This window comes from Coregonus clupeaformis, chromosome 25, assembly GCF_020615455.1.
Source record: "Coregonus clupeaformis isolate EN_2021a chromosome 25, ASM2061545v1, whole genome shotgun sequence".
NCBI classification, from domain to species: domain Eukaryota; kingdom Metazoa; phylum Chordata; class Actinopteri; order Salmoniformes; family Salmonidae; genus Coregonus; species Coregonus clupeaformis.
In genome coordinates this window covers 2506684-2532288 of record NC_059216.1, presented here as the reverse complement: position 1 = coordinate 2532288, position 25605 = coordinate 2506684, and the positions used below count along the sequence as shown (strand labels likewise).

General features: G+C 49.1%; 1 protein-coding gene across 1 annotated transcript in view; it reads left to right on the top strand.

Annotated features, from left to right (window-relative positions):
* The window catches only part of LOC121539731 (usherin-like), a 158367-nt gene extending 147627 nt beyond the window's left edge, over positions 1-10740 (top strand). The window contains exons 25-27 of the mRNA XM_045207408.1: positions 10124-10230; positions 10438-10561; positions 10736-10740. Of these exons, the coding sequence (XP_045063343.1) occupies positions 10124-10230; positions 10438-10561; positions 10736-10740 (236 nt within the window). The remainder of the gene's footprint in view (positions 1-10123; positions 10231-10437; positions 10562-10735) is intronic.
* Positions 10741-25605: the final 14865 nt, after the last annotated feature.

Here is a 25605-nt window from a genome sequence, read left to right as displayed (position 1 = left end):
TTCGTAAGAAGCATTTCAAGGTCCTGGAGTGGCCTAGCCAGTCTCCAGATCTCAACCCCATAGAAAATCTTTGGAGGGAGTTGAAAGTCTGTGTTGCCCAGCGACAGCCCCAAAACATCACTGCTCTAGAGGAGATCTGCATGGAGGAATGGGCCAAAATACCAGCAACAGTGTGTGAAAACCTTGTGAAGACTTACAGAAAACGTTTGACCTGTGTCATTGCCAACAAAGGGTATATAACAAAGTATTGAGAAACTTTTGTTATTGACCAAATACTTATTTTCCACCATAATTTGCAAATAAATTCATTAAAAATCCTACAATGTGATTTTCTGGAAAAAACATTTCTCATTTTGTCTGTCATAGTTGACGTGTACCTATGATGAAAATTACAGGCCTCTCTCATATTTTTAAGTGGGAGAACTTGCACAATTGGTGGCTGACTAAATACTTTTTTCCCCCACTGCATATACCCCTGGCGCAGGGACTCAGTGACATATGTTTCCATAGCCACCGTTTCAGCCTGTGACAGGTGGTATATATGACTCCTGGGAGGTACAGCGTCTACCCGGACGTTTATCGCGCAATCCCCCGCCCGATGAGGTGGTAATTTAGTCGCCTGTGTTTTAGAGAACGCTTGCGCCAGATCGAGGTATTCAGGGGGAATGCGCACGGTGGAGGTACTGTCTGGACTTTCCACCGTGGTTGCACCAACGGAAACACCTAGATACCTACCCTGACACTCTCGCGACCACCCCGTGAGAACCCTCTGCGGCCATGAGAAGGTGGGGTTGTGGAGTGCTAGCCAAGGGATACCTAATACCACAGGGAAAGCAGGAGACTCAATAATGGAAAAAGTAACCTGCTCACAATGAGTCTCCTGGGTAATCATGGTGACTGGTACAGTAACTTCCTTAACCAACCCGGAACCTAATGGTCGACTATCAAGTGCTCTGATGGGGCGTGGAATGGATAGGGGAATCAATGGAATGCCTATACGGTGTGCGAATGCCCTGTCCATAAAGTTCCCAGCTGCACCTGAATCGACTAGCGCCTTACACTGGGGAACTACCATGTGCTCAGGAAAGGAGATGTGTATTTTACAGTGCGCAGCAGAGGGCTCTGAACGAGTGTGGGTGTTCGATACCTAGGGTGATGCGAGAGTGCCCTGCCTCCCGGCCCAAAAGAACGTTGACTATGACGTGTGGTGTATTGTCCCTTCGTGCCACCAGAGTGGCACTGTCGCTGTCCTCCGCTCTCTCGGCCGGCGGCTCCACCCAGCTCCATCGGCTCGGGATCCGAGTCGTCCAGGGTGGAAACGGGCAGACCCCTACCAGGACGTCCTCTTGCTGCCAGCAGGTTGTCCAAACGAATGGCCATGTCCACCAGTTTGTTGAAGGACAACATGGTTTCTCGGCAGGCTAGCTCCCATCGGACGTCCTCCCACAGATGGCAATGGAAATGGTCGATCAGGGCCCGCTCGTTCCACCCGGACCCCGCTGCCAGCGTCCGAAACTCCAATGCGAAGTCCTGCGCAGTCCTCGTCCCCTGCCTCAGGTGGACCAGCCACTCGCCCGCCTCTCGACCCTCGGGTGGGTGATCGAAGACCGCCCGGAAGAGGCGAGCAAACTCCCCGTAGTTCTCCAACGCGTTGGCCCACTCCAGGGCTTTCCCCGAGAGGCAGGAGACGAGGGCGGACACCTTCTCCCGCTCCGATGGAACCGGTCGGATGCTGGAGAAGTAGAGCTCCAGTTGGAGAAGGAATCCTTGGCACAGCGCCGCTGTCCCGTCGAACTCCCCTGGTCGAGATATCTGGATCCCTCCGGGTGCTGGGGTGTAGGTGGCGGGATCCGGTTGACCAGCTGGTCTCGACGGATCAGGCTTTCTCCTCTCCAGGCGTTGGACGACCTGAAGAACCCGACCCATCGCTTCACCCAAGCTGGTTAGCATAGTTGAATGCTCCTGGACCTGTTCCACGACTCCAGGCATGTGCGTCTCTCCCGCTGACTCCATAGCGGGTGGGTGATTCTGTGATGAGGTGGTGATGAAGGAGTCAGGCGCAGGACGGTAATTCACAGAATAACAGGCTTTAATCCGCAAAATACAGGTTTACGCGGAAATGCGTCAAACACACTCCAGGGCACAAAACAGGCACACTGGAAAATACAAGGCACACGGGAAAAATACTCCCGTCGATACACAATACACGAGCTCCACCGAGCTTCACTAAACTCCACAAACAAACAATCACCCACACAGACAAGGAAGCAGAGGGAACACTTATACCATGACTAATGAGGGAATAAGGACCAGGTGTGTGTGATTGAAGACAAGACAAATGCAGTGATTATAAATGGATCGGCAGTAGCTAGTAAGCCGGTGACGCTGAACGCCGAAACCTGCCCGAACAAGGAGGGGAGGCAGCCTCGGCGGAAGTCGTGACAGTCTGATTCGCGCATGTCTGAGTGGACTTATCCATGGTGGAGGCCACGGGGATGGCACAGTCCATCACTAGACACGTGATACTGAAATTGTATATGGTTATATTATGTAAATAAAATGGTGCAACACTAATACATCTTATATTATTTTATAACAAATGTGCTTTCTCCCGTGCTGGATACGGTCGCTGTCCGTGGTTCAGAAATATAATCTTCAGTGCGCCGTAAAACTGGTGCCTTTCCCTATGTTGCTATGTGCATAATAAAAGTTTGAGAACAATGTGTAGGAGGCAGCAGCTGCAGAGATAAGGAAACAGCCCTTGCCTGAAAATTGAGCAGAGAGGAAACCCCAACTTAATTAGGTCTATAATCAATAGCCTAACTGTTAAATGTGCCTGGCTTTATAAATCATCCATATATACAGTGCATTCGGAAAGTATTCAGACACCTTGACTTTTTTTCCACATTTTGTTACGTTACAGCCTTATTCTAAAATTGATTTTTTTTTTTTTATCCCTTATCAATCTACACACAATACCCCATAATGACAAAGCAAAAACAGGTTTTTAGAAATGTTTGCAAGTTTATAAAAAAAAAAAAAAAAAAATATTACAGCCTTGAGTCTTCTTGGGTATAACGCTTCAAGCTTGGCACACCCGCGACGCTCCCCATCCAACCTGACAGAGCTTGAGAGGATCTGCAGAGAAGAATGGGAGAAACTCCCCAAATACAGATGTGCCAAGCTTGTAGCTTCACAGCCAATGCACTCAGTAGCTGTTTTAAAATCACCAATGGCCTCATGGTGACATCCCTGAGCAGTTTCATTCCTGTCCTGCAGCTCAGTTCAGAAGGACGACTGTATCTTTGTTGTGTCATCCACAGCATAATTATTAACTTGACCATGCTTAAAGAGATATTCATTGTCTGATTTGTTATTGTTACCCATCAATAACTGCCATTCTTTATGAGGCTTTCAAAAAGCTGGTCTTTGTAGTTTAATCTGTGCTTGAAATTCAATACTTGGCTTGTCTAATGAAAAGGGGTTCATACTTTTGCAACAACTGTATTTAATGTTTTTTTTAGATTAGTTGTATTATTATTATTTTTTACTTTGACATTATGGAGTATTTTGTGTAGATAATAATAATAGATCAATGTGTCATGACTCCTCCGAAGCTTCCTCATCTGCTTGTTCGGGCAGGCTTCGGCATTCGTCGTCACCGGCCTTCTAGCCACTGCCGCTTCTCATCTCATCATTCCATTTGTTTTGTCTTGTTTTTCACACACACCTGGTACATGTCCCCTCATCAGTCTCTGTATAAGTATTCCCTCTGCTCCCCCATGTCTTTGTGTGTTATTGTTCCATGTGGATGTGTAACTAGCTCGTGTTGAGCATTATGTTACTTTTATCGCCGGGATATTCACCTGTGTGTTTTGTTTTCCCAGTACGCATTGAAGTCGCATTGTATTTGGTTGCTGTATTGGCCTAATAAACCCTATTCTATGATTCACACCTCCTGCGCCTGGCTCCATCCTACTCACCTTGTTACACAATGAGCCCCCAAAAAAGCACAATTAAATTAATTTAAATCCCACTTTAACACAACAAAATGTGAAAAGATCCAAGGAGGGTGAATAATTATGATAAATAAAGGGAGAACTCACTGAAGATGCTTTAATGCAACCAGCCACTGAACCAAATGCTGGAGACACTGTGGTACTTGCAGATTCTATAGTAAAGAAAAAACACATAACATATCACTACCACCTCCTCTCTCCAGCGTATGTTCTGAATCAAGAAATAAAGGGTAAAATAAAATAAATGTTCCACTGAGACTTCACAAATATCCTATTAAATGAGAGGGAATAATTTTTTTATGATATCAGAATTTCCATTATATAGACTCTATCGTTATTGATTGCCTGTAATTTATGGTGCCTGGACTGAGATGGGCTGGGAGACAAGACATCCACCTCCCATTTACCAGCTTTATTAGGCCTTGCGTGTGTGTGTGTGTGTGTGTGCATCCTTGCGTGTGTGTGTGGGTGCGTGCGTGCGTGAAGGTGTTACTCCTGGGTAATTTACTCCTCTAGCTCATACGTGGGACCATCTAAACCACAGCACATGCATGGCGCTGGGATGGCTGTTAATGCACAGCTACCTTTTATATCCCTCCATCTCTCTACTCGTTTAGCTATTTTATCGGTTTAACCTGTTATCAGACTAGCAGACTCTCTCTGAAATGGATAATGGCTGTAAGGGAGTCTTTGTCTAAGAGACAGCTGAAACAGCTGAACAACACACCCATTTAAGACATTTTTTAATTCTGCATAGATCTACAAATGAAAGTACTTAAAAGCGTACATGCACCCTCCTCTTGTAGCAGGCTTTGTACAAGGTAGTTACCTTTCTTCTCCTCCACTTTAACCATTATTGTCACGAGTTACAAAGCCAGAACCCAGAAGCAGACCAGGACAAGGTAAGTTGAAACGAAGGTGAGTGTTTATTTACAAATTCAAGAGTGATGCTGAGTAATCCAGGGAACAGAGCGGGCGGCGTTGATTAGTTGTTGGGGGTGCAGTGGTTGATCCGATCATGGCTCGGCAGCCGCCGACCACCAGGCAGAGGTTGGATGAAGGTTCCGGACGAGTGATGTTCATGGCTAACGATCCGGCAGGGAATGGATGTTAGGCCAGAGCCTAAGAAGGGTGATGATCAGGACCAGGTGTGCAGATTGCTGATGGGATGCAGGTGCGGAAATCAAGAGAGCTCCCCGGAGCGCTCCAGAACCCTCGGGAAACTGGAGATCACGAGCAGAACAACTAGTCCACAGACAGGACCCGACTCAGACTGCCGGGATCGTTACAGTACCCCCCTCCGACGAACGCCACCGGGCGGACTCCCGGAGCGCCAGGATGGAGGCGGTAGAAGTCACGGATGAGGTCAGCATCTAGGATCTGTCGCGCGTGAATCCAACTCCTCTCTTCAGGACCATACCCTCCCAGTCCACGAGATACTGGAAACCCCGGCCCCGCCGTCTGGAATCCATGATGCGTCGCACCGTGTAGGCAGGACCACCTCCGATCATCCGAGGAGGAGGAGGAGGAGGCGGAGGAGGCAACAGAGGACTGAGGAAAACAGGCTTGAGGCAGGAGACATGAAAGGTGGGATGGACTCTGAGCGTCCTCGGGAGTTTGGAGTCGAACTGCCACCGGATTGATCACCTTCTCCACCACAAACGGACCAATGAACTTCGGTAACAACTTCCTAGACTCAGTCCGTAAAGGAAGATCCCGTGTGGCCAACCAGACCCTATCTCCGATGGTGTAGGTGGGAGCGGGGATCCGGCGACGATTCGCCTGGAGCTGATACCGGTCCGAAACTCTGAGGAGTGCCTTTCTGGCCCGATGCCAGGTCCGGTGGCAACGACGAATATGGGCCTGAACAGAAGGCACTGAGAGCTCCCTCTCCTGAGAAGGGAACAAGGGCGGTTGGTAGCCATACAGGCACTGGAAGGGAGACATCCCAGTGGCAGATGTAGGGGAGAGAGTATTGTGGGCATACTCAACCCAAGGCAACTGAGAGACCCAGGAGGTGGGGTTGGAAGAGGCCAGGCAGCGAAGCGTGGATTCCATCTTCTGGTTGGCTCTCTCCGCCTGACCATTAGATTGGGGGTGAAAACCAGATGTGAGACTGACTGTAGCTCCAATGGCCAAACAGAAGGACTTCCAGACAGCAGAGGTAAACTGAGGGCCACGGTCGGAAACGATATCACTGGGCAACCCGTGGACCCTGAAAACCTCCCTAACCAGGATCTCGGACGCTCTCGAGGCAGAGGGGAAGCTTGGCAATTGGCACAAAGTGGGCGAACTTGCTGAATCTGTCCACGATAGTCAGAACGACCGTGTTCCCCTCAGAAGCGGGCAACCCAGTGACAAAGTCCAGGGCCAGATGCGACCATGGTCGCCGGGAATAGGAAGGGGGGTGAAGTAGTCCAGAGCTGGGCCGATTGGTACTCTTATTCTGCGCACACACTGGACAGGCAGCAACATAACCCCCGAGTATCCTCGGCCATGGCAGGCCACCAAAACGTCTGCGAAGAAACGCCATCGTCCGAGCCACGCCAGGGTGACAAGCCATCTTGCTGGCGTGGGACCATTTGAGACCGCAGGACGAACCGACTCAGGCACAAACAACCGACCGGGTGGACCGTTACCCGGGGGACCGGGCTGCGTCCGAAGAGCCGCCATCACCTCCTCCTCAATCTTCCACCTAACAGCTCCCACGACGCAGTTCCGGGGGAGAATTGTCTCGGTCTTGGACCCACTCTCCTCCGTCTTGGAGAACATCCGAGACAAGGCGTCCGCCTGCCGTTCTTAGATCCAGGTCGGAACGTCAGGGAAAAAATTGAATCGTCCGAAAAACAACGACCACCTGGCCTGACGGGAGTTGAGACGTCTAGCCGATTGCACGTAAGCAAGATTCTTGTGGTCAGTCCAGACAATAAACGGCTGCTCCGCCTCCAACCAGTGGCGCCACTCCTCCAAGGCAAGTTTCACCGCGAGAAGCTCCCGGTTACCCACATCGTAATTCCTCTCCGCAGGCGAAAGGCGACTGAGTAGTAGGCGCAGGGATGGAGTTTACTGTCCGTGGAGCATCGCTGCGACAGGATGGCGCCAACTCCCACATCAGACGCCCACTTCAACGATGAACTGACGGGCCGTGTCCGGTTGAGAGAGAATCGGTGCGTTGGTGAATCGCCTCTTCAAATCCAGAAACGCTCGATCCGCCTCCGGATTCCACTTGAAGCTCCTGATACTGGAAGTCAAGGCCGTTAACGGAGCGGCCACACGGCTGTAATCCCGGATGAATCTGCGGTAGAAATTCGCAAACCCCAAAAATCTCTGGAGCTGCAATCTCGTACCGGGCTGGGCCCATTCCAGAACCGCTCTAACCTTCTCCTGGTCCATCCTAATCTCTCCCCTGGAGATGATGTACCCGAGAAAGGATGTCGTGTGGGCGTGAAACTCGCACTTCTCGGCCTTCACGAACAGGCGATTCTCCAACAATCGCTGCAGAACCTGCCGGACATGCTGGACGTGGTCGGAAGGTTCCTTCGAGAAGATCAGAATGTCATCCAGGTAAACAAACACAAAGAGACCGATCATATCTCTCAGGACGTCGTTCACCATACTCTGGAATACCGCTGGAGCATTGGTCAGTCCAAACGGCATCACCTGATACTCGAGTGACCCATCGGTGTATTGAAACCCCGTCAACCACTCGTCTCCCTCTCTGATCCGGACCATGTGATACGCATTGCGTAGGTCTAGCTTGGTGAACACCGTAGCACCCTGTAAGAGTCGAAGGCAGAACTCATCAAGGGCAGGGATACTTGTTCTTGACCGTGATGTCATTCAACCCCGATAATCAATACACGGTCGAAGAGAGCCATCCTTCTTACCCACAAAGAAGAATCCTGCCCCCCAGGGGTGATGACGAGGGACGAACGAGACCAGCAGCTAGGGACTCCTTGATGTAGGTCTCCAAAGCCTCACGTTCAGGGCGGGAGATACTGTATAACCTTCCCTTGGGGTAGACAGCTCCAGGGAACAGGTTGATGGCACAATCATATGGTCGGTGGGGAGGGAGTGACAGAGCCTTCTGCTTACTGAACACTTCCCCCAAATCGTGATATGTCTCGGGAACCAGGGACAAATCTGGGGGTTTAGCCTCAATCACCTGACTGGGAACCGAATGGGGACAGGCAGTCTTGAGACAGTTAGCATGACAATCAAGGCTCCAACTCGTTACCTTGCCCGTCACCCAATCGAACGTGGGATTGTGTTCCTTCAGCCAGGGGTATCCAAGGACCAGAGGAACATGGGAAGACGGCAGAATGAAGAATGAAATCATCTCCGAATGATTCCCCGACAACAGCATCTTAACCGGTTCAGTCCTCATCGTGATACGTGCCAGACTACTGCCGTTCAGAGTGGTCGCTTCAATGGCTTCCGGCAATTGCTCCTTGAAAGCCCCAGCTGTTCCACCAACTCGGCATCAAGAAAGCTTCCATCGGCACCTGAATCGATAAAGCGTTAATCGCTAAGCTCTGATTCCTGTTCACAAGGGTAGCCGGGAAACGGGGTCTGACAGAGGTACTGAGAGGTTGAAACTGGCTCGCTAAAAGTCCTCCCAACTTTAGCGAGCCGGGCAGTTTGACGACCGCGGGAACAAGTGGAGATGTAATGTCCCGAGCTACCACAGTAGAGGCAGCAGTTGGTCTTACGTCTATGTTGACGCTCCTCCTTGGTTAACCCGTGCCGCCCCACTTGCATGGGTTCAGAATCGGGAGAGAGGACCTCTCCACTAATCCTTTGTGGTGGAGAATGATCGACGTGTTCTGGTCCACCACCCGACCCGACTGGGAACTGAGAAGCTGATCGATTGGACGGACCCCATTGCTTCTCCCTCCTTCGCTCTCGGACTCGATTATCCACCCGAATAGACAAGGCTACCAAGCTGTCCAGGTCACTAGGCTCCGGATAGAGATCAACTCATCCTTGAGCTGCTCGACAGACCCTGGTAAAAGGCCGCTTGCAGAGACTCCTCATTCCACCCACTCTCCACAGCCAACGTCTTGAACTCGATCACGAAGTCGGCCACGCTACGAGTTCCTTGGTGAAGCGAAAACAGGCGCCTAGCTGCGTCCCTCCCCTCGGACGGAATGGTCGAAAAGCTTCCTCAGCTCGGCCGTGAACCCCTGGTATGAAGCCATGCAGGGGTCTTGTCGTTCCCAAACGGCTGAAGCCCACTCCAGCGCTCGACCACGCAGCAACTCAATCACAAAGGCTATCCTAGCCTTGTCTGTGGCATAAGAGTAGGGCTGTAGATCGAACACTAACCCACACTGCATAAGGAAAGAACGGCATCTTCCCAGCTCCCCTCATATTTATCCGGCGTCGGAACCTTGGGCTCACGGAAGGACACCCCTCCAGACGCGGCAGGCGAGATGGGTGAAACCGGTAGTGGATCCTCCACCGGAAACTGGCGCTGGTTCTGGACCTCCGTCAGACCGGGTAGAAAGGTTCCGAACTGCCAACGCGATCTCCTGTAGCTCCGTGCTATGATGGCCCAACATCTTCTCCTGATGGGTAATGGCATGGCGAACAGAGTCCAGGTCCGCTGGGTTCCATTGGCCGGATCGTTCTGTCACGAGTTACAAAGCCAGAACCCAGAAGCAGACCAGGACAAGGTAAGTTGAAACGAAGGTGAGTGTTTATTTACAAATTCAAGAGTGATGCTGAGTAATCCAGGGGAACAGAGCGGGCGGCGTTGATTAGTTGTTGGGGGTGCAGTGGTTGATCCGATCATGGCTCGGCAGCCGCCACCACCAGGCAGAGGTTGGATGAAGGTTCGGACGAGTGATGTTCATGGCTAACGATCCGGCAGGGAATGGATGTTAGGCCAGAGCCTAAGAAGGGTGATGATCAGGACCAGGTGTGCAGATTGCTGATGGGATGCAGGTGCGGAAATCAAGAGAGCTCCCCGAGCGTTCCAGAACCCTCGGGAAACTGGAGATCACGAGCAGAACAACTAGTCCACAGACAGGACCCGACTCAGACTGCCGGGATCGTTACAATTATCTCTTTACTCTCTCTCCCTTCCCTCTCCTCTCTAGCTCCAGCAGGTCTCTCTCCCCCCAGGTTGAGGCCAGTGCATGGGACACTGATGGAGGTGACCTGGGACCCCCCCTCTCAGCCCTACGGACCCCCACCCCTCTACCAGGTCTGTCTGTCCGTCTTTCTGCCAGATACTTTCAGAACCGACTACAGAGGGACATCATTGTTTAAATTCATTTTAAAACATATTTGTACATACATATATGTTGTGATACTTCCACTTTGTGTCTCGTCTTGTCTCGTCTTGCTGTTATAGAGCCTATGTAATCATAGAGTAACTTCTACTGTTACCTTTGAACCTCAACTCCATCAGGTGGAGCGAACCGACCTCTCTCTCTCTGACCCCCGTGACCCCGTCGTTAGGGGGGCTAGGTTTCCCGGCAACAGTTACTACCGGTTCCCCAGTGACACACTACCGGTCAACAGCGACTTCACAGGTACGTGGCGACTGTAGACACACACACATACACACACACATACACACAGAGTAATATTTGGTTTATCTCCACCTTTGTGTAAGAGCACAGCTAAATTAATAGTTTGTACATTATAAAACACATACAAATACATAAAGCTTATCATTTGTTTATTGTTGTTCTGTATATGTTCAGACTGAAACAGTATTTCTTTGGTAGAGGCCCAGCTAAGTGAATGACTTCCACACAGACAGAGGACAATTACAACAGTGTTTACTCAAATAATTGGAGAACTGAGCTCCAAATCAAAACATGTTCTGCTTCATCTGCAAACCCAACCAAAACATCCCCAGTCGGCCATTTGTTGAAATTATATTATATATGTTTTAATTGGCTCTTATGCTAATCAAATAGAATTGCTAACAAAGCATCCGGTTGATTCACCCAACAATGTTAGGGGTGGGGTAATGAAAGCCTTAATTTACCATTGTTAACTTGTTTTCTCTTTTCTTGTTTGAGGGATTTGTAATATATTGTTTTTACTTAGATTTTGTCCTCAAATGCCCAAATCCTTACTCACGGTCAAACCTGGCACATTGGCCACCTCTCACTCTGGCATCACTGTGGTGAATGGCCTTAGCAGACTGTGTGTGTGCGTACATGCGTGTGTGTGTGTGTGTGTGTGTCTCCAGCACAGTGCTCACTATTAGACCTCACGTTCAGCATGTCTCTCCCCTCCTAGTTTTACACGTCCAGTAAACTATCAGAGAAATCTGTCTATATTTGTATGAATAGACCACCAGTTAATGCCTAGTCCGTCTGCAGTGTGGGACATTATCCAGCCTATGTATCATAAAGTAAAGTAAACTAATGGTAGAACCTGCTGACCTAGCCTGCTATGGAGACGCACGGCCATCTGCCCTTAACTCTATTAACATCTAGCAGCTATTTCCTTTTCTCCTTAAATTATGACGCTGGATATATCTTTATAAATCAGGACCAGGCTTCAAATCCTGCCCGCTAATTGATCAATGGCCACAGTCAGAAAAGGAGTCTTGTCCTTGGGCCCCACACCATTACACACACACACACACGCACATGCGCGCGCACACACACACACACACACACACACACACACACACACACACACACACACACACACACACACACACACACACACACACACACACACACACACACACACACACACACACCCTAATGAAGGGAGGCAGAGGTACAAACCAGCAGAATCACCTCACACACTCCCCGATTAGCTCTGTTTGGGATTGCTTTCCCCACACAGCCATCACTTCCTTGAGCTCAGTGTACACTAGGACCTTGTGTGTATGTGTGTGTCTGTGTGTGTGTGTGTGTGTGTTTTTTGTTTTATTGTAAGGACAAAAGTCTCTACAGAAAATAAATAGGCAATACTATCCATTATGCAATACATTGAAAACTGATTCTAGACGATCTTGTCAAGGTGTATGGAATGGCAGCCTTAAAACAGTCGTAGCGTTTTTTACTGGCTATGATAAAAGACTTCAGATGTAGATAGATAGAGGGTAATGGATCAAATTATTGGCATAAACGGGATGTATTCACTATCATCTACGCGTTTTCGCCATAACCATACCTTTACACAATCAATACTAACCTCATACCCTACATCCAATTATATCTGCAGAGGGACACCAACACCAAACAAATCAAAGAAAAAACTGATTAGAAATGACGGTGGAACTCATCAATGCTAACCTGCAGCCTGATGGGCTTTCTGTCTCAAATCACTCATCATCTTCTCTCTCCATCAACATAATGCACTATTTTAGAATATTAATAACGTGATGTTTTCATGTTTCCATAATTTGTTCATTTAGTTTATGTATTCTTTCGTTTTCAGGGAACATGGAGTCGAGTGGATGTATGCCACTTGTCTTTGAGAGGTCAATGTGCTTTATGCTAAATCTGGGCTCCAATCAAGGAGGCTTTTTCACTATGAAATCAATGCCTGAGAGATGAATAACTCTGAGTGCAGGGTTCCATAATGGATTCCTCCATTTAGAGACATTCTTTATACATCAAAAAAACTAGACCTATCCCTTTTGTATGAATATGAATGAATCTGTTTTCAGATTGGAATCTGTTTTGTAACCAGACAAATCCCGACGTTTTGAACTGTACTGAAGTCAATTAAATCAAAAACGGTAAATAAGAAACAAAAAGAGAAAGGAATACTTTTTCCTGACTCTACACACTCTATTGTAGCGCGGAAGAAATGTTAAATGATACAAATTATTTTCCTTAATTAATTTGATTGATTGGTAGCGGTGTCGGCATCGTTGGCAAATTGGAGGGAAAACTTTACAGACATCATTAGTTTTTCTCCATTTAAATATTAATCAGGAGAGGCTGGGCTCTTTAGCTCTGTCATTTGTATATTTAATGGGCTGCTGCAGAATCTATGGCGGTAATTAGCACTCAGTCGCACTCTCATTAATACGACTGGGCTGATTAATGCTAGCGCCACGCTAACATGACTGGAGTGATCCGCGGGATGTTCTGACTAGATTACACCAGGCAGACCCTGTTTGTTTGGCATCATGACAAATAGAATAGTGTTCAACAAAAGACCAGGGAAAAAAGGATTCTGCTAAGACAATATGTTTGTTTTGTGTATGAGGCATTGGAAAGGGTTTGAATGTAGGATTGTGTTGCAGATTGTGGCAAGTGCTTTTTAATCTCTCACTGTTCTCTGATTATAATACACTGTACATGTAATAGATACCAGTTGTGATATATATAAATCCTTTTTAAAACAATCTCCACATTAGTCAGTCCTACAGTGGGGAAAAAAAGTATTTAGTCAGCCACCAATTGTGCAAGTTCTCCCACTTAAAAAGATGAGAGAGGCCTGTAATTTTCATCATAGGTACATGTCAACTATGTGTCACGAACAGAAGAGGACCCAAGAGCGCAAGTTCAAATTCAGAGTTCTTTATTCAAGGTTACAGGCGGGAAGAGGAGTCCCAGGGGTGTCAGGGGTCTTTCAGGGTCCTCCTGTGGGTACCTGTGCTCCGGGGTCACCAAATGTCCGGGGGTGTCCAGTCCAAGTGCTTAGTGTGTGTGTTCCCCAGTGATGGAGCGGCGTATCGGGCTGAGGGTGGTGAAACGTCTGGGCACGCTCATCTGGTGGTCGGGACCTGGGGGAAACACACACACAACAGCAATATGAATGGCAGGCAGAAGTACAGATCAGGGCTGGGCAAATATCGTGGTGAGAGACAGAAGGCAGAAACGAGTTACCGGAGGGGCTGAAGATCGAGAGAGTAGTCGAGGTCCAGAAGGCAGGTTGGGATAGACGGGGCAGTAGAACAAGGAGGCAGTCAAGAAAGGATCGGTATCACAAACAGGAGTCAGAGCGCAGACAGGCAGGTTACTGGTCCGGGGTTTGAAGACGATCTGACAGGGCTTGGCTGAAAACCAGGGCTTGATATACTGGGAGAGGTAGTGGGGAAATGCAGTTCAGCTGGCAGAGTAATTAGAACAGAGTGAGGCAAGGTGAGGATGGTGAGTGGGAAATGCAGTGCAGCTGGCCAGGTAACAAGAGCAGAGCAGGGCAGGTGGAGCTAGTTAGGCTGAGTAGAGAGAGGGAGGTGAGCAGAGTGGAAGATAATTGAATGCAATTAATGTTGCTACCAGGGAGAGAGAGTGCTCATGACAGGACCCCCTCCAAGGGACGGCCCCAGAAGTCCCAAGAACAACATCATGCCGGGAGGGTGGAGGGGGAGCAGGCGGCGGGTCAGAACTCCTCCGAGCGGTCCGAGTGAATCTCCTCATCCTCAGAAGGAGCTGGAGGGTCACGGTCGGGAGACAGGACAGGCACTGAGACAGGAGCAGGGCGGGCCGGACGGCTAGGAACCCCTCTTGGACGGCCCCCTACGGATTGCAGGCTGATCAGGATGTAGTCGGTGGAAGTCAGTGATAAGGGTCCGGTCCACTATCCTCCTGGCCGGGATCCAGGTCCTCTCCTCTGGACCATATCCCTCCCAATCAACGAGGTACTGGAGACCCCTACCCCTTCGCCTAGAGCGGAGCAGCCGCCGGACGGTGAAGACAGGACCGCCATCTACGAGGCGCGGAGGAGGTGGCGCCGGGAGCTGCAGGGACCAGGGGACTTTCATGGACCGGCTTGACCTTGGAGACGTGGAAGGTGGGGTGGACCCGCATGGAAGCGGGCAACTGAAGTCGGACCGCCGTTGGACTGATGACTTTCTGCACAGGAAAAGGACCAATGAAGCGAGGGGCCAGCTTTCGTGATACAACCCGCAGCGGCAGATCCCGGGCAGACAGCCAGACCTTCTGACCAACCCCGGTAAGTAGGTGCTGGGGTCCTCCGTCGGTTGGCACCGACGGCGTAGCTGGTTCCAGACTTCAGGAGCACAGTGCGAGCCTGGGCCCAAGTGCGGCGGCAGCGGCGGGCATACGCAAGAGCAGACGGACAGGTGGCATCCGCCTCCTGGCTGGCAAACAGTGGAGGTTGATACCCGTAGACACACTGGAAAGGGGGGAGAGCCCGGTGGAGGAACTGGTGAGTGAATTATGGGCATATTCCACCCAGAGCAGGTGTTGAGCCCAGGCCCGGGGGATTTTGGGAAGCCACACACCTCAGTGCCTTCTCCAGCTCCTGGTTCATGCGTTCAGTCTGGCCGCTTTGACTGCGGGTGGAATCCAGACGATAGGCTGGCGGTGGCCCCAAGGAGATGACAGAACTCCTTCCAAAAGGTTGCTGAGAATTGCGGGCCCCGGTCTGACACTATATCCTGGGGTAGGCCATGGATACGAAACACATGTTCCAGGACCACCTGGGAGGTCTCTTTAGCAGAGGGTAGTTTGGGAAGGGGCACGAAGTGGGTCATCTTACTAAAGCGGTCAACAATGGTAAGGATGACTGTGTGTCCGTCAGAGGGCGGAAGGCCCGTAACAAAGTCCAGTGAAACGTGGGACCAGGGCCTCTTGGGTATGAGTAGGGGTTGTAGCAACCCAGCAGGAGGCTGGTTGGGAGTCTTGTTTCGGTTACAAGTGGGACAAGCTCGATGAATTCTCGGACATCCCGTCTCATCCCCCGCCACCAGAACCGCTGGCGGACCAGATGAAGGGGTGAAACCAGTGATGCCGGGATGACAGGCCAGACGGATTCAGTGCCCCCACTGAATCACAGGTGACCTGAGATTTGCTGGAACAAACAGACGGTTGGGGGCGCTGGTGCTTGGACCTGGCTGGTCCCGGAAGAGCCTCCATGACCTGCTTCTCGATCTCCCAGGTGAGGGCCGCTACGACCAAGTGGCTGGGAAGAATGGGAGCTGTCATGGCGGTGGTCTCGTCCTTCTGAAACATCCGGGAAAGAGCATCAGGTTTGATGTTGCGAGATCCCGGGCGGTAGGAGAGCGTGAAATTGAAGCGCGTAAAGAACAGAGACCACCGCTGTTGACGGGAGTTCAGCCTCCTGGCTGTTTGGATATACTCCAGGTTCTTGTGGTCTGTCCACACTACGAATGGTTCCTTTGACCCCTCTAACCAGTGCCGCCATTCTTCAAGGGCGAGCTTGACAGCCAACAGCTCGCGGTTCCCAATGTCGTAGTTGCATTCGGCAGGGGTTAGCGACGGGAGTAGAAGGCACAGGGGTGCATCTTGCCATCCTCAGCTGCTCTTTGAGAAAGCACTGCACCCACTCCCACGTCCGAAGCATCTACCTCCACCACAAACTGCCTTGCTGCATCTGGCATCTGGAGGATGGGAGCAGAAGTGAAACATGTCTTGAGGATATTGAAGGCCTTATCAGCAGCTGATGTCCATTGGTACGGTTGTTTAGTGCTGGTTAGCGCCGTGAGGGGTGCAGCCACTGTGCTATAGTTTCTGATGAATCTCCTATAAAAGTTGGCAAAGCCCAGGAACTGTTGCAACTTCTTCCGAGACTCAGGAACTGGCCAGGAAGTGACAGCCGACACCTTCGTGAGATCCATCTGAATGCTGCCCTCGGTCACCACATACCCCAGGAATGAAACGGTCTTGGCATGGAACTCGCACTTCTCTGCCTTCACGAAAGAGAGTTCTCCAGCAGGCGGCGCAGCCAACTGGACGTGGTAGGGCGTGTGACTCTGACAGAGTCTTTGAGAATATTAAAATATCGTCAAGGTACACAAATACGAACGTATTTAGCATGTCCCTGAGGATATCATTCACTAGGGCTTGAAAAACTGCTGGGGCATTGGTGAGGCCGAAGGGCATGACGAGATATTCATAGTGGCCGGTTGGTGTGTTGAACGCTGTCTTCCATTCGTCTCCCTCCCTCATCCGCACCAGATGGTAGGCATTCGAAGGTCCAGCTTAGTGAATACAGTGGCTCCCTGCAGCAGTTCGAAGGCAGACGAAAGTAAGGGCAGTGGGTAGCGATTCTTAACCGTGATGTCGTTCAGACCCCGGTAATCTATGCATGGACGAAGAGAACCGTCCTTCTTGCCGACTAAAGAAGAATCCCGCTCCCTGCGGGGGAAGACGACGGTCTAATTATCCCCGGAGGCAAGAGAGAGTCATTAATGTAGTCCTCCATGGCCTTTCTTTCCGGGGCTGACAGTGAATACAGACGACCCTTGGGAGGTGCTGTGCCAGGCAGGAGATCAATCGCGCAGTCATAGGGTCTGTGTGGGGGTAGAGATGTCGCCTTGGATTTGTTGAACACCTCTTTCAGGCTGTGGTAACAGGCCGGAACATTGGATATGTCGGAGGTAGCGCTAGATCCTTCCCCGGTGAACGGGCAGGGTGGCCCCCCTTAAACAGGTCTGGTGACAACTCCTTCCCCACTCACGGACTGTTCCTGTCTCCCAGTCGATGTGGGGGGTTGTGCTGACGGAGCCACGGGTATCCAAGAATGAGTGGTTGGCCAGGTGAGTGTAGGAGGTGAAACTGGATGGACTCCTGGTGGTTTCCTGACAGCAGGATTGTCACAGGGGCGGAGATATGAGTGACAGTGCCAAGATGATGCCCATCCAGGGCTCGTGCAGGAATGGGTTGTGTCAGTTGATGATGGTTCACGCCCAGTTGCTGTGCAAGCTCAGGGTCCATGATGTTTGCTTCGGCTCGAATCCACAAGGGCGGCCAATGTATGAGTCTTGTCAGAAAGCTGAAGGCGGAGATGAAGCAGGGTCTTTCGGATGGGAGGAGACTGAAGGCTTGTTGAGCTCACCCGGATCTCCCCCTACACCTGGTGAGCTGCGGCTTTTGCCGGACAAGTAGCGACACGGTGATTCTCGCCACCACAGTAGAGGCAAAGGTTGGAGCTTAGACGGCGCCGACGCTCCCGGGAGTCAGAGAGGCACGGCCAATCTCCATGGGCTCAGGCTGATTGAGTTGGCTATGGGACTTGACAGGCAGGGGCTGGACAGAAGCGGTATCGACCCGAGTACGGATGGCAGGTTGACTGAGACGGCCCCTTCTCCCTCCCTCCGGGTCTGCGTATCGGCGGTCAATGCGAACGGCAAGGTCAGTGGCGGCATCAAGCGTTGAGGGCGGGTCATGGAAACAAGCTCGTCCCTGATATAGTCCGCCAGGCTATGGAGGAAGGCTTGCACCAGTGCCTCTGGGTTAAACGAGCTTTGACTGGCCAGGTACGAAAGTCAATGGAGAAGTCTGCCACTGTCCGATTGCCCTGACGGATGGTGAGCAGAGCTTGTGACGCTTCGGCTGTTGGCGAGCCTAGGTCAAAGACCTTTAACATCTCCTCCTCAAAGGCACTGAAGGAGGCACAGGCTGGGGTTTGCCGGTCGAATTCCTCGCGTTCCCCACAACCGAGCCTCGACCGGTGAGATGTGTGATGACATACCCCACCTTGGCTCCCTCTGTTGAGAAAGTCCTGGGCTGTAGTGCAAACTGGATTCGGCAGCTGCTCAAGAATGGTCTTACTTGCTTCTGGTTGCCATCAAAACGCTCCGGGTTCCCAATCCTTGGTTCAGGAGCGTGGGGATCTGGTGGCAGCACTGCCGGGCCTGCAGCATTGGGACCTCCAGCGGAGGGATGAAGGAGTATCGGTGGTACAGGAACAAAAGGACCAGGGGGGTGCAGGTGGAGTAGCCGGGCTTGAGAGTAGTTGCAGGGCTTGGGCTAGCTGTTGTTGCTGCAGTTGGAACTGTTGTTGCTGCTGGTTGAATAGCTGGAGAAGGGAAGCGGTGTCGCCAGCCATCCGATTTATGTCTCCCTCAGAGCGTTCCAGTCGCTGTAGGGCAGTCCTCTCTGGCTCTTCCTCCATCGTGGTCAGGGAGTGCGCTGGGTCCATGATGGTCAGATCGTTCTGTCACCGAACAGAAGAGGACCCAAGAGCGCAAGTTCAAATTCAGAGTTCTTTATTCAAGGTTACAGGCGGGAAGAGGAGTCCCAGGGGTGTCAGGGGGTCTTTCAGGGTCCTCCTGTGGGTACCTGTGCTCCGGGGGTCACCAAATGTCCGGGGGTGTCCAGTCCAAGTGCTTAGTGTGTGTGTCCCCCAGTGATGGAGCAGCGTATCGGGCTGAGGGTGGTGAAACGTCTGGGCACGCTCATCTGGTGGTCGGGGACCTGGGGGAACACACACACACAACAGCAATATGAATGGCAGGCAGAAGTACAGATCAGGGCTGGGCAAATATCGTGGTGAGAGACAGAAGGCAGAAACGAGTTACCGGAGGGGGCTGAAGATCGGAGAGTAGTCGAGGTCCAGAAGGCAGGTTGGGACAGACGGGGCAGTAGAACAAGGAGGCAGTCAAGAAAGGATCGTATCACAAACAGGAGTCAGAGCGCAGACAGGCAGGTTACTGGTCCGGGTTTGAAGACGATCTGACAGGGCTTGGCTGAAAACCAGGGCTTGATATACTGGGAGAGGTAGTGGGGAAATGCAGTTCAGCTGGCAGAGTAATTAGAACAGAGTGAGGCAAGGTGAGGATGGTGAGTGGGAAATGCAGTGCAGCTGGCCAGGTAACAAGAGCAGAGCAGGGCAGGTGGAGCTAGTTAGGCTGAGTAGAGAGAGGGAGGTGAGCAGAGTGGAAGATAATTGAATGCAATTAATGTTGCTACCAGGGAGAGAGAGTGCTCATGACACTATGACAGACAAATTGAGATTTTTTTTCTCCAGAAAATCACATTGTAGGATTTTTAATGAATTTATTTGCAAATTATGGTGGAAAATAAGTATTTGGTCACCTACAAACAAGCAAGATTTCTGGCTCTCACAGACCTGTAACTTCTTCTTTAAGAGGCTACTCTGTCCTCCACTCATTACCTGTATTAATGGCACCTGTTTGAACTTGTTATCAGTATAAAAGACACCTGTCCACAACCTCAAACAGTCACACTCCAAACTCCACTATGGCCAAGGCCAAAGAGCTGTCAAAGGACACCAGAAACAAAATTGTAGACCTGCACCAGGCTGGGAAGACTGAATCTGCAATAGGTAAGCAGCTTGGTTTGAAGAAATCAACTGTGGGAGCAATTATTAGGAAATGGAAGACATACAAGACCACTGATAATCTCCCTCGATCTGGGGCTCCACGCAAGATCTCACCCCGTGGGGTCAAAATGATCACAAGAACGGTGAGCAAAAATCCCAGAACCACACGGGGGGACCTAGTGAATGACCTGCAGAGAGCTGGGACCAAAGTAACAAAGCCTACCATCAGTAACACACTACGCCGCCAGGGACTCAAATCCTGCAGTGCCAGACGTGTCCCCCTGCTTAAGCCAGTACATGTCCAGGCCCGTCTGAAGTTTGCTAGAGTGCATTTGAGGAAGTGCAATAAGAGCACTTCCTCCCAGCTGCCCACTGCACTGAGGCTAGAAAACACTATCACCACCGATAAATCTACAATAATCGAGAATTTCAACAAGCATTTTGCTACAGCTGGCCATGCTTTCCATCTGGCTACCACTACCCCGGCCACCAACTCTGCACCCTCTGCTGCAACTTGCCCATGCCCCCCCCCGCTTCTCCTTCACACAAATTCAGACAGCTGATGTTTTGAAAGCGCTGCAAAATCTGGACCCCTACAAATCAGCTGGGCTAGACAATCTGGACCCTTTATTTCTAAAACTAGCCGAAATTGTCGCAACCCCTATTACTAGTCTGTTCAACCTCTCTTTCACTTAACGTCTGAGATCCCCAGAGATTGGAAAGCTGCCGCGGTCATCCCCCTCTTCAAAGGGGGTGACACTCTAGGATCCAAACTGCTACAGACCTATATCCATCCTGCCCCTGCCTTCAGTATTTGAAAGCCAAGTTAACAAACAGATCACCGACCATTTCGAATACCACTGCCTTCTCCGCTATGCAATCCGGTTTCCGAGCTGGTCATGGGTGCACTTCAGCCACGCTCAAGGTCCTAAACGATATTATAACCGCGATTGATAATAGACAGTACTGTGCAGCCGTTTTCATCGACCTGGCCAAGGCTTTCGATTCTGTCAACCACCGCATTCTTATTGGTAGACTAAATAGCCTTGGTTTCTCAAATGACTGCCTCGCCTGGTTCACCAACTACTTCTCAGATAGAGTTCAGTGTGTCAAATCGGAGGGCCTGTTGTCTGGGCCTATGGCAGTCTCTATGGGGGTGCCACAGGGTTCAATTCTTGGGCCGACACTTTTCTCCGTGTATATCAATGATGTCGCTCTTACTGCTGGTGACTCTCAGATCCACCTCTCGCAGACGACACCATTTTGTATACATCTGGCCCTTCATTGGACACTGTGTTAACAAACCTCCAAACGAGCTTCAATGCCATACAACACTCCTTCAGTAGCCTCCAACTGCTCTAAACACTAGTAAAACTAAATGCATGCTTTTCAATCGAACGCTGCTGGCACCCGCCCACCCGACTAGAATCACCACTCTCGACGGGTCTGACCTAGAGTATGTGGACAACTACAAATACCTAGGTGTCTGGTTAGACTGTAAACTCAACTTCCAGACTCACATAAAGAATCTCCAATCCAAAGTTAAATCTAGAATCGGCTTCCTATTTCGCAACAAAGCCTCCTTCACTCATGCTGCCAAACATGCCCTCGTAAAACTGACTATCCTACCGATCCTTGACTTCGGCGATGTCATTTACAAAATAGCCTCCAACACTCTACTCAGCAAATTGGATGTAGTCTATCACAGTGCCATCCGTTTTGTCTCCAAAGCCCCATACACTACCTACCACTGTGACCTGTACGCTCTTGTTGGCTGGTCCTCACTACATGTTCGTCGTCAAACCCACTGGCTCCAGGCCATCTATAAATCACTGCTAGGCAAATCCCCGCCTTATCTTAGCTCATTGGTCACCTAGCAGCACCCACCCGTAGTCTGCGCTCCAGCAGGTATATCTCACTGGTCATTCCCAAAGCCAACACCTCCTTTGGCCGCCATTCCTTCCAGTTCTCTGCTGCCAATGACTGGAACGAATTGCAAAAATCTCTGAAGCTGGAGACTCTTATCTCCCTCAATAACTTTAAGCATCAGTTGTCAGAGCACCTTACCAATCACTGCACCTGTACACAGCCCATCTGAAATTAGCCCACCCAACTACCTCATCCCTATATTGTTATTTATTTTGCTCTTTTGCACCCCAGTATCTCTATTTGCACATCATCTCTTGCACATCTAGCATTCCAGTGTTAATACTATTGTAATTATTTTTGCACTATAGCCTATTTATTGCCTTACCTCCACAACTTGCTACATTTGCACACACTGTATATATATTTTCTGTTGTATTTTTGACTTTATGTTTTTTTACCCCATATGTAACTCTGTGTTGTTTTTATTGCACTGCTTTGCTTTATCTTGGCCAGGTCGCAGTTGTAAATGAGAACCTGTTCTCAACTGGCTTACCTGGTTAAATAAAGGTGAAATAAAAAATAAAAATAAAAAATTTGGATGATCCAGAAGAGGATTGGGAGAATGTCATATGGTCAGATGAAACCAAAATAGAACTTTTTGGTAAAAACTCAACTCGTCGTGTTTGGAGGACAAAGAATGCTGAGTTGCATCCAAAGAACACCATACCTACTATGAAGCATGGGGGTGGAAACATCATGCTTTGGGGCTGTTTTTCTGTAAAGGGACCAGGACGACTGATCCGTGTAAAGGAAAGAATGAATGGGGCCATGTATCGTGAGATTTTGAGTGAAAACCTCTTTCCATCAGCAAGGGCATTGAAGATGAAACGTGGCTGGGTCTTTCAGCATGACAATGATCCCAAAGACACCGCCCGGGCAACGAAGGACTGGCTTCCGTAGAAGCATTTCAAGGTCCTGGAGTGGCCTAGCTAGTCTCCAGATCTCAACCCCATAGAAAATCTTTGGAGGGAGTTGAAAGTCGTTGTTGCCCAGCGACAGCCCCAAAACATCACTGCTCTAGAGGAGATCTGCATGGAGGAATGGGCCAAAATACCAGCAACAGTGTGTGAAAACCTTGTGAAGACTTACAGAAAACGTTTGACCTGTGTCATTGCCAACAAAGGGTATATAACAAAGTATTGAGAAACTTTTGTTATTGACCAAATACTTATTTTCCACCATAATTTGCAAATAAATTCATTAAAAATCCTACAATGTGATTTTCTGGATTTTTTTTCCTAATTTTGTCTGTCATAGTTGACGAAAATTACATGAAATTATTAAATTATGAAATTATGATGAAAATTACAGGCCTCTCTCATCTTTTTAAGTGGGAGAACTTGCACAATTGGTGGCTGACTAAATACTTTTTTTTTCCCCACTGTATATCCATACAACCTACATCTCGGAATGTTGAGTCTACAACATTACAACAGGCATGTCTGCCTTAGGAGCATGTGCGTGCGTTGGTGCCTGCCTGTCTGTCTGTCTGTCTGTGTGTGTGAGTGTGTTTGTGCCTGCCTGTGTGTGTTGTGTGTGTTTGTGTGTTTACTTTGCATGATGAACTGTACACACATATAAACTGTACATGACTGTTATGTTAATTATTTATCAAACTATTCTGTGTCTGTGCGTCTCCCAAAAGGTTGTAAGTCTTTTGGGATTTAAGTAACGGACAGAGTCCCGATCTGCATAGTCAGAGATCTTTATTCATTGAGAATTCTGCCATCACAATTTCAGAGTCCATCTTTTATACTCATACGTCATACAAAAATCCCTCCCCCTCTGTAGGCGGGCTGTAGTTTTCCACTCTAAAACTGCTCTCCTGACCATCAGTTCACACACACACACATATAAACACATGCATACACACATATACATACTTTCTTATCATAGCCTACTCCCTGTATTCCTCAGTTATCGCGTTCTCACAATATTCTGCACCATGTTCCATAACAGTTTCTCTCCCTCCCTAAATTGGGAGGCCTCTTTATCTTGGTTTCTCAGTTGTCTGTAGACAGTTCTCCTTGTCCTTAGTCTGGCCTAACTCTTACTCACATTGCTGAATTAGTAGCTCAATGTCATAGTCTTTACTGGTCCTACACTCACACATTCTAACACATTCCACACAGTTTCAGGGTGTAATAATTAGTCATTAATAATTAATCTATCAATCCACCCTTTGACTAAATATTACACACATACAAAATATATGTTGTTATAGAAATTAATCACACACATTGAAGCATATAAGTTGGTTTGCATATAAAAACATAAAAAAATTGTCTCATTCAATACAGGTTCATCAGGGTTACCCCATGATTAAAAGTGTAACGTTACTTTTTATCAATGGTAACTAGTACATAATACTTAAATGAGACTTTAATACACAAAAGATCATTACAATAACTTTTAAACTAGAGATTTCTAGTTCTAGGAAAACATCCAGTCTCAAACTATCTGAATCGTCGTCTCTCAAACTATCTGAATCGGGGTCATAATCTTCATTCCTTAGGTCGGAGTCCGGGATTGGGCCGTATCTCACCATCTGCTGTGATACTGCTCCAACGCCTTGCTCACCAATCCTCGGACACAGGGAATAAGACAACATCCACAAAGAACAAGCATACTCATAGACAGCGATTGCCGCGCCTAAAATAGTTACAACAATAGTTTTCCATTTACCAAACATTTTATCAAACCAACCAGTCATTGATGTATTCACCCCCCAGTTCTCAGCCCATTCTTTACTTTATGCAGTGAGACCTGCCAGTGCTCTAGTTACTGTACCATCTGGGGCTATGCTGTTGGGGATAAATATACAACAATGACCTCCCACCATCTTGCAAATCCACCCTTCTCTGCTAAAAGCATTTCGAGAACCAAACTATTCTGCAGGTCATGAGTGAGGTGGCGGATAGTTGGCCTGAGATTCTCTTCACTGCATCCCCTGTCTAATTAACAAACCTTTGTAGATGTAATTAATCCAGTCAACATTTTTATCAATTGTAACCCACCAGAAAAACGTTGTTGTAAACCCTTCTCCAATTTGATCTGTGATTCGCATTACTTTGGTGTCTATAACATTGATAATCTCCGGAGTTCATGGTGAATTGGGGTGCCTTAGTATGATCCTTTTTAAGAGTGGTTATTTTAATATCAGAACAATTAGGTGAGGTTTGGTTTGATCCCAAATCTATCACACAAGAGAACATGGTCTGAGGCATAGGTGCAGTTACAAGGGTTGGCCTACCTGTTGAACAGGCATAACAATTAGTTTGAACCAACACCCTAGCTGTGTAGTTCATCCACCTTACCCAAAAGTTCTCATTTGAAATTCCTTCTACTTCTCCTTGGTTCATTTCCTGCAAGAGGAAATATTCTAGCCTTGGTGGTTTAGTGCTATTTAAGATTCCTTCTGAGGGCCTTCCAAGGGGTATTAGACTAGTTTTTTGGTACCTCTGGTGACAACATTAGATCTACCTACTGTTCTGTCTCGGGGGTGGAAGATTCATTTCTCTCCTGAAAAATGAACCTCAAACATATATCTGCCCCGAAATCATCAACACATGTACAAGCCATCTTCTTACCAAAGCCCCCAAATCCTCCTATCTCTTCATGGGAGAAGTCGAATGGTATCTTGAATCCCCCATCTTGTCCTAAACTG